The 9,901-nt window shown below is 45.6% G+C and overlaps 1 protein-coding gene across 1 annotated transcript; it reads right to left on the minus strand.

Annotated features, from left to right (window-relative positions):
* Positions 1-951: 951 nt before the first annotated feature.
* On the minus strand, positions 952-9,549 carry SLC10A6 (solute carrier family 10 member 6). Its single transcript, XM_044428488.1, has 6 exons — positions 9,182-9,549; positions 6,655-6,773; positions 5,266-5,354; positions 4,626-4,801; positions 3,013-3,170; positions 952-1,154 (listed from the first exon to the last, which is right to left on the minus strand). The coding sequence occupies exons 1-6, from the start codon at positions 9,547-9,549 to the stop codon at positions 952-954; spliced, it is 1,113 nt and encodes a 370-aa protein (XP_044284423.1).
* Between the last annotated feature and the right edge of the window lie 352 nt (positions 9,550-9,901).

The raw sequence follows: 9,901 nt of genomic DNA on the forward strand, positions 1-9,901 counted from the left end.
GATAAAAATGCTCCCTTAATGATTGACACAGAAACAGAGTGAGTCAGAAAGGGCCTCCTGGGCCAGCTAGTCTGAACCCCGGGCTCCAGCCGGCCCCACGCAGGACGGTCACAACCACCACTGAGCTCTTCCATTTGCGGAACAGCTGAGGAGGATGCGTGTCTGTGAGTGTTCAGACGGAGCAGCAGCGGCGAGAGATGCAAGTATCCCAGGAATAAGCAGGAGGTGATTTGCTGGGTGGTTTGCAATGGGTGGGCAAGGGTTTCTGAGCACCAGGTTTTTCTGCATTTGCAAAAAAGCCGCCTCCTCTCTAAATGAGGCAGTGAGAAGCTCTGCCTGTAAGAATTCTCAGGTGCAGATTTGTACTTGTTTATGTAGGTCACCTCACTCTGGTTCACCTGAATGCACCTGGCATTGACTACGGCATCTGTGCCACGATTTTGTATTCCTCCACCCCACCTGCCAAGGACCAGTTGGCACCTGGCTGTGGTTGGTAAGCTGCACGTTCTGGGCTTAGGGGAATCTGCCCTTGCCTGAACTAGATGACGTGCTCTCCCTTTTATGGCATTCCCAGCACAGCAGCGGAGCTGATAATATGCAATCCCATTAACTATCAGTGTTAATCTTCTCAAGGTTTTGTTATGCCTGGAGCAAGGACTTCTGCACAGATAAACCAAGCATAAAATGCTGTCTGTGAGCGAGAATGCTGAAGTAATCGTGGAAAAATGAGAAATGTGTTTTTAATGGCACATTCTTTATTGATCAAAAATATAAAAGAAAACATTGCACATTGGCTTGCAGCAATAATGTAATGTTTCCCACTCTTTAGAACAAAGAAGAGCATTCTGTAAAATGGCACAAAGGAGGGCAGGTGTAATAGGTGCACTCACGTACCTAGGCAGCAATCCTGGTATTGTTTATTGATTCCTCTTTGACTTGGCTGTGAACTCTTCAACACATGGCATATTCAGATCCATGCTCAGCTAAGCCATTTTGGAATTCCTGTCCCTCTTGAAATTCACCATCTGCTCCTTGCCTTTTTTCAAATCCCAGGTTGACCTCGCCATGCAGATTGTCTGACGTTTTCCTATCTGGATCAGTCGGCCTCTCTTCTGCTGCTGGTTTCCTTAGAAGTTTCTTGTAAGTCTGGTAAGCTGCAAACCACACACGGGCATGGCATATCATAGCAGGCAACATTTTATGCAGGCCTTTCAGTCGTACTCCAGGGACATGTGTGGAATTTGTGGCCCTGCAGGCATCAGTCTCCATCAACTCCAAGAGGCATGGCCAGTGGTCATATAATGGGAAGTGTAGACCAAAAACAGCTGGAGACCAAGGCAATCTCTACCGTTGCTTATACGATAACAATACATTCGTACTGAGGCCTGCCCATTGTTTTTTAGCTTTGAGTTGTTAACCATGAACAGCCCAGAAAGGGAACCCATGGCTGTTGTTGGGTTTTGAATTCCGCAGTGTTTGTGGTTAAGAACCCACAATTAAACCACAGTGCAGGGTTCACACATAACCCATATGCAACAATACCCTGTGATCTGGATTGTTGTTACATGGAATCCGGGACTTGGAGACAATGCCCATTAGTGGTGACACTCCATGGCATTAAAAATTGCCATTGCTGCAGAGTTGTGAGGTCAGAATCTCATTTTCCAATAGCAAGAATTATTATCATTTATGAGCTGAGAAGATATATTCTACCCAGAAGAGAAATGTGGTCTTGAATGGCCAGAAAATACAGACTTCATCTGTGCAGCAAAGGGGCAGAACTTGAAAAAGAAATATATGGAATCAGGTGGTGATAGTTAATTGGATCAAAGCAGGCAGGCTGAGGAAATTTAACCCTTTCCTCAATTGTGTTTCTGGGAGGAATCCCTAGAAGCTAATTTCTGAAGCTAGTATTTGCTAATAAGAGAAAGTGTGTTTAGGACTGAGTCAGGGAGGAAGGGGTTACTTTTCCCTTTCCACACCTGTGCTGATCCTATTCATTATCAGCCCCTGCTCTAGCCCCCTTGCCAGCAGACAACATTTGCCTCTTTTAAAGCCCACACTCTACATACAAATGCATATTTATTTTAAGGTCATGCCTGGACTTCTCCACAAGATACTACACATCCTTGTAGTAGGTTGCTGTTGAATTTCATTAACAACTTAGTCAACCCTAGTTTTCTAATGTGCATATATATCTAATAATGTGTGTATTATCATAGTCACTTTTAAAGCAAAGAAACCTAGAAATCCATGTGATGCTACTGTAACCGATTAAAAGGAATCACCAGGTAGAATTTTAACATCAATGCTTTTTGTTGCCACTTTTAAAAACTGTGTGTCATTGCATGCACTCTTGTTGAAAAGCCAGTCACTGAAACTTGTAATAATAAAAAGAAACATATCTGGCCCCATCGCCATACAATGATTGACACTTGCCCATTCATTATGCCAAAAACTGATCTCTCAATTTAGAGGAAGGGGGTGACATTTTGGAACTGGTGGGGCTGCAGATGCCCTGAGGGGGGACCCTTTGGAGACTGCCCAGGTGGGCAGGGCCCATAGATACCCACAACAAACTGCAGCTGTTCACACACCCCATATGCACACACACAGGACCCCAAAAGAGGAGGGCTTAACTGTGTCACCACCTCCTCATTCCTAGCCATAAAAATTATTAGCAGGGAAACAGCCATCTTGACCCGGAGTCTGTTTCCATGCAGAAGGCAGCTCCTGGCAGTCCAGCAAGGAGGTGTTTGGTGGGATATGGTAGCATGAGTCTCCTTGAGGGCTCCGTTGTGGGTGGGCAGGGATGACTCTTCTTGAGGGCCCCACATGGGTGGGGGTGGCAGCAGGGGGGGGATTGGAGAGCTGAGGCACCCAGGGTGGGCCCTGCCACAGCCCTCGAGCAGCACAGGCAGGCTGCTGCTAATTTAAAGCTACCCTTGTTCTTGGTCTGACTGCCTGCATCCCCCGTTTCCTCAGAGCATATTCCAGAATAGCACAACTTACCAGCCGCTATTCCAAGCAAATATAGCAGCTGAAAAATCGCATAGATCATAAGGAAAGGAAGTACTTGGCCAAAATGCTTTGCGCTGAAAGACATCTGAAGTGCAGTGACACATAACTGCATGTTTTGAGTCCCTGTCCCCACAGAAATTGTCCGACACCTGTAAGCACAAAAAAATAAATTGTATTCAACTGAATTCATTGAGCATTGTAGCAGGAAAATGGGAATGGTGGAGACTGCAGGGAAGCATTTGGAGACATGTTTTGGGGTTCAGCTGGTGTGAGATGGGAGTCAGCCCAACTGACTGCAGAGTGTTGGACTGCAACTTGGGAGATCTGGGTTCTAGCCCCCACTTGTCCGTGAAGCTGACTGGGTGGCTTTGGGTCATTCACTGACTCAGCCTGTGCCACCTCAAGGCGTTGTTGTGAGGATAAAATGGGGAGGAGGGGGATTGGGTAAGCTACCTTGGTTTCCTTGCAAAAGAAAAACGGTGGGATGTAAGTAAGGAAGAGAAGAAGGAGCAGCAGCAGCAGCTGTTCAGCTGTGGAGCATGCGGCCCACAGAGGGGGTGGATGTATGTAGGAAGAGGCCAGGTGGCTGTTTCATCACATCCTGCACCGAGCAGGGCCCTGGACTGCAGCAGGGCCACACAGTAGGCAGATTAGGATCTCCTGGTCTGATTTGTAATGGATTAGCAAGAGGTTCTGAATTTCAGTTGTCTTAGCAAAAGCAACCACTAAAAATGCCACTCCTAGATCAAGTTCCTAAATAGGCATGTTTTGGGTGAAACCAGGAGCAGATTTTTGTATGAAAGGACTTCTGAGCTGAGTTGTGGTACTACCTATAAATGCCTGGGCCAATCATCTGCTCAGAATCAACCTATTAATTCTTAGGGCTTCGCTATATTTGGCTTTTAACCTGTTTTCATGTTCCACTCTAGTGATGCTTCTGGATTCTTTGCAGCACCCGGGTGTCTCCTTTACACTTCCCCCGCTCCCTGGGTTTTTCTTTTACTGATTTTCTAGATGTTCCATTACATAACCACAAGGTGGCAATGTGGTAAAGCGGAATTGCAAAAATGCATGCCGTACTGTAAGGTTTTATAGTGCACTGGGCCTGTAATAGCTCATCATTCACCTTCTATGGGCATACTCAGAAAGCTTAGGAAAGACCCTGGTGTAAGGCACCTGCAAGTTACCATTTCTAAGGAATTACAAGAGCACGATAGATGCCTCCTGTACAGCAGTAGGTCAGAAGTTTGCCCACCAGTAGATGGACACCAATAAAGGCCAGAGGTTTGCTCACCTTTAGATGGACTCCACATTCCCTTCCAACTCCACAATTTCATAACCTCCTATCCAATAAAATTTAGTACAAAGTGAACAAACTGCGTGAGCCAGCCAGGCTTGGCAAGCCAGCCAGGGCTCATCCCCTTTCTAGTATACTTAGAGCTCCCTGTGGCCATAAGTGGCCAAGGTTTGTTTCCTTGGGGCCTCATTTCTTGGTGAAGACTGGGTTTATTTCCGCCATTCCCTCTATTCTGCCAGAAAGAGCCACCTCCTCTTTCTCTAGCTCAATGTCAGCAAATTGTCCATACAAAGCATTTCTTGGGTACCTTTGCCAAGACTGGCAGGTGAGACGGGCCAATAGAAAGCCAGCAAGGTAGCCTACCAATGGGAATATGGCAGCAACTCTCAGAAGAGAGGGACCAACATCCCAAGAACCTTCATACATCACAACGTTGAGTATTACAAGAACTGGAACAAGTATGGCTCCAACAATGCTTCCAACCTAATACAAATAGGATCAGAGAGAGGCGGGTCAGGTCTTTGTTGACCAGGAGTGCAAAACTTTAGGTCCAGGAGGTAAACCCACCTGGGGTCTCTGAATTAGTCCTCTGAGGTTCTTCAGAAGACCATGCCCCTTTCTCCTGGACTTACACCAACACTTCTGTGGAGCACCAGCCAAGTTGGGGGAGGGCTGCAGTCTATGAATCTAGGAAATGTATTTGTAGAACTCCCTGGACTGCTTTATTATATCATAAATGATTAATGTAATAAATATTTAATTTCTGGAAAGGAGCCCTCCCCAGGTGGCGTGCAGTAATTCCATGTATAACATAAGCTCATTGACAGCAAACACTCTAAAAACTGCAAACACCAGCATAAAATAAACCACATAACAGATGACTAAGCGACAGCCCCAGCATTTACGAAGACATTCTTGTCTTCTGCAAGCATTTAGCAGGAGTTTACCTTGAGAATTATTTTGGATTGTTTGGGCCATCTATAATTTACAAAAATGCCACAAGCTGTGGGTATGAGCAAGCCTGGAAAAATTGTCCCTAGAAAGGAGAGAGAGATGGTTACATTGCATGCAGATGAAATTAGAACCTACTGCACTGAACCTCCCTTTAGCAGCCATCTCCATAACTGATGATGTGGCTTCCCAACTCCTTTTTGCTCTCTTCCTCACCCTGTAGCTGGGATAAGAGGTGGTCTTCCTTCTCAATGGGGTGGCCTCATTCGGGTGAAGACTTTGAAGCTTCAAGGTTACTCAGTGAATGTTTTCAGGCAGAGCATGAGAACTGGCCTGCTTGGAACAGTTGGAAGTGCTCTCAGGATGGGAGGAGAGAAGGAGGAAAGGCAGACCCAGTCCTTGAACCAGTAAGGTGGCATCAGGAAAAATGATCTGCTCAGCTAGAGGGTTTCCATCATTCCTACTGTCTTGGTGTTAGGAAGCAAGAGCCCACCCTGAAGGTCAAGTCAGAAGCTTTACTGAAGGGGGTTGGGGGCAGAGGGGAAGGTTTTTCAGCTTGGATTCAGCTCTACTTGGGCAGATGCTTCTCCTGGAACGAACATTGGTAGAAGGCTATTTAGAGTTCATACTGTTCTGACGCTGGTTAAGTTTCAACAAAAGTGCTGCACTTCATAGGGCTGCCTTGAGTTCGATAACCAGAAAGAAAGAAGGAAGGGATGACCTCACAATGGGATGCATCGAGATTGTGGGTCAGCAGTCCCTCCTCAGTGTTGTACATGCAGAAAGGTTATCGCCAGTGCCACTGCCAATGCTAGGCACAGTCGGGTGTATGACAAGGGCACCTGCCCAGCAGGGGCCTACAGACAAGAGTCTCCTGGACTTGTTTCTCCTCTTCCACATCACAACCTGCTTGTTCACCAGCTTCTTGCTCTGGTGCAGGCATCTGAGCAAACCAGGGGTAGGGGTAGGGGTAGGAAAAAGGAGCAGCAGCTGCGGCCAATGGCAGTAAGAAGATTAGCCACTGTGCTTCAGGAGGTTGAGAATTACTACCATTCAATTCTGGGACAAGATGGTTGGAATGGCCTTGCTATACGTAACATAAACCCCAGTTTCTTCTACAATAATTGGGGAATTGCAAAGAAAGCTAGAAGGGGCACATTTCTTACAAATGGTTGCACTGTATCTTGTTTGTGTTTGAAGCACTGATTTCTTATATGGAAATATTTAAAATATAACAATTTCTGTGATCATGTTTTGACTTTCCTTCCTTCTTTAATATAATGGGAGGGTCTCCAAATATGGAAGTGGCCTAGATTTCTCTCACATTCTGCGAAGACCTGCCTCCACATCTGCTAGACTTGAGGGAAGAGAATCGGAAGTAGTACCTATGGTCTTGAACGGAACTTCAACATTATCTTCAGACTCCCAGAAAGATGAGAAGAGGAAGAGGAAAAGTGGCATAGTTCCCAAGGTGGCCACGTTAGAGAAGACAGTCACACTGATGCTGCAATAGGTGAAAGAGGGATGGGTAACAACAAGGAGTGGCTTGGATGCCGGTTGACAATGGCGTCCACCACAGCAACCTCCCCAACAGTGCCAACTGGACCTCCCCCAGCCCTCCATATTTCACTATTCAGAAATGGCCAATTAAAGTTGAGTTTCAGATGTTGCTTCTAAGTAGCAACCCACATACATTCAGCCTGCATGTAAATCATCAACATGTGGCAACTGTGTGCAGTCAATTTTTGTAGTTGTTATGTGCTCTCAAGCCTTCCACAACTTATGGTGACCGTATGAATGAAAGCCCTCCAAAATATCCTGTCCATGGCAGCTCCATTCAGCTCTTCCATCTCATATTGGGTCTTAAGATTCATCATCTGCATTCATTTTCTGCAGCTTGCAATAGTTCTCTTGGTATCCTGTCTACTCCAGGTGCTTTATTATTTGAGATGCTTTCAAAGCAGCTTTCAGTGCACTCTCTAATACTGCAGGCTTTTCTTCATGAGATTGATTTAATGAGGTCTGTCATCCTTCTGTACAATTCTTCTGTATATTCATTCCACATTTTCTTTATTTTCTCCTGATCTGATAGTGAGTCCCTTGTTTGGGGTTTAGGATTCCTAATCAACTTCCCTTTGATTTCTTGGATCTTCTGGAAGTGGTGTCTTGTTTTTCCCCTTTTGCTGCTCTCTTCTATTTCCTTGCACTGGCTATTGTAATAGTTCTTTGAACCTCTATGTGATAGTGGCAGAAAAGTTGGTATGTGTAAATAAACACATCCACACCAGCAGGGGTTGGGATTTCTTAGAAATTATTCCTACATCTACTCACTTAGCAACACCATCACTGTCTCCTGACAGTTGAGGGATGGTCAGTCAGTATGCAAGATGGGTTTCCTTGCGAATTTTATTATGTGTGTATTATTACATTTATATTTCACATTTTTCCTCTTTAAAGGAACCCAAAGTGGCATACATGCCCCTCCCCCCACCTCACAACAACCCTGTAAAGTGGCTTGGGATAAAAGTCAGTGGCTGGCCTAAAGTCACTCAGTGTGTTTTGTGGTGGAGTGGGGACTAGAACTCACGACTTCTGAACTCCCGTCCAGCCCTCTAAACAGTACAGCACCCTGACTCTCACTGCTATCGCACTGCAGCGGTTTAACGTCTTCCCAAAGTGGGTCCTTCCCACCTGCACTCCAGTTGTTGTCTTCTGCTGAGCAGAAATACATGGATCTTCTACAGACCATCTGAAGGACGGTGTACTTGATGCTCACTTTTTGTAATCTGGAACGTTGTGGGCATGGTGATGGCTTCTGCACTATGCTGGTTTGGTGGCTTCTCACTGGTAGCCCCAAATCGATGGAACTCCTTTCCAATGGGGAATGGCTTGCCCCTTCCACCCTGGCAGTTAAATGGGTCTTGAATACCATGTTCTGACCTCACAGCTTAGGCTTCCACAGCATCTTCAGAAAGAAATTTGTACATTTGTTCTGATATGATTATTTTTTTAGGTCTGCCTTGTCTCTCATCTCTTGCTTATGATGGAGTGGCCATATAATGCAGCCCTAAAAACTTGACAGAAAGAAATAGGCCCACCATTTACTATACCACGAAACAAACAATATTTAATAATTACAGTTAAAACCATAAGAAAACCAGTACAAATGGACGAAGGCTGGCTGGCCTGTTCACATTGACTTGCCAATAAGCCCCATTGAATTTAGTGCAACTTATCTCTAGGGAGATACAAATAAAATTGTATTTTAAAATATTCAAATAGTAAAGGGTTGCTTTGTGCTGTTTCTTGATATTCAAATTATCGTCACAACCCTAGGGCTGTATGAATTCCTCTCTGTGGAATTAACTTTGCAGTATGTCACAAACATCTCAGAACTCATCTTTGACACAGAACAGAAACATATCTATTTCTCATCCATTTAAAAAATAAACTTCTTTATTGACCTTGATTAACCTAGTGCTCTGCAAATGTGTTGGACTACAGCTCCCAGCTTCCCCAGTCCACATGTGCTAGTGAGGTGACAAGATTTCAGTCCCACCCCAGATAGGAGAAAGCTGCTTTACAGAAACATGGCCAAAGGTATCCCTATAGCAAATAAGGAGGAGGCCTGATGTCTAAAAGATGATATACCCATGGGACAACTTCAGATGGGTGACGTGCTACAGTCCGGATCACATGTTTGAATGCTCCCTTGTGGAAAACAGGAGGCATCTTGTACATGAGAGAGAGAGAGAGACTCAATAGCACAAGCTTCTCTGTGAAGTGCGGCTTCACTGCACACCAAGGGAATTTATCCTAGAAGGGAATTCTTTGCACAGACTGGTTTCTACTCAACACTAACCCAGCTGATACGCAACACAAGTATGAAACAAAGCAGTGCTGTGGTCCTACCTCAGGTCCATGTCTGCATCTATCCAGTAACTGATAACATTGGACGTTGCCCCCCCAGGACAACAGCCGATGAAGAATATGGCGAGGGCTTGGATCGATCCCACGGAGACGTTCATCAGCAAGATGCAGGCTAGGAGGGGCATCAGCCCAAACTGGCACATCATCCCCACAGCGATTCCCCAGGGTCTCTTGATGTGGCCACACAGTTTCTTCATCTCAAGGGTGCAGCCAATGGAGAGCATAACAAGGATCGTAACAACGGGCACCACCACCGAGATTGCCAGTTCGTAGCTTTTGCTTCCATAGCGTTGCTCATTCTCTCCAAATGTTTCATTCCAAGTAGACAGAATATCAGAGTTGTTGGCCATCTCACACCTCCTTTGTGCAGTGCACTGCTGGGAATTGTCATAGCCCATTCCATCAGGTAACTTCTCAAAATCCTTAATAAGTAACGCAACACACGCACATCCAGCATGGAATGGATTGCCTGTTGGAGCAGATTATCCAAGCCTCACTAATTAGAGAACTGACGGTCCAGCCAGATACACATTGCCACAACGTTTGGTGTAGCATGCATGCTTTTTGTTCAACAGATTCTTGGTGTGGAGCTGATGGGAGCAAGTCTGGTCAGAACCGTGAGGGAGGAGGGGGACTTAACCCTTTGCCCTGCTGTGGTCCTAAACAGAACGGCCTGTTACACACGCACGCGTCAGCGCCTCT

Source organism: Varanus komodoensis, unplaced genomic scaffold (genome assembly GCF_004798865.1).
Source record: "Varanus komodoensis strain SLA01 unplaced genomic scaffold, ASM479886v1 scaffold2, whole genome shotgun sequence".
NCBI classification, from domain to species: domain Eukaryota; kingdom Metazoa; phylum Chordata; class Lepidosauria; order Squamata; family Varanidae; genus Varanus; species Varanus komodoensis.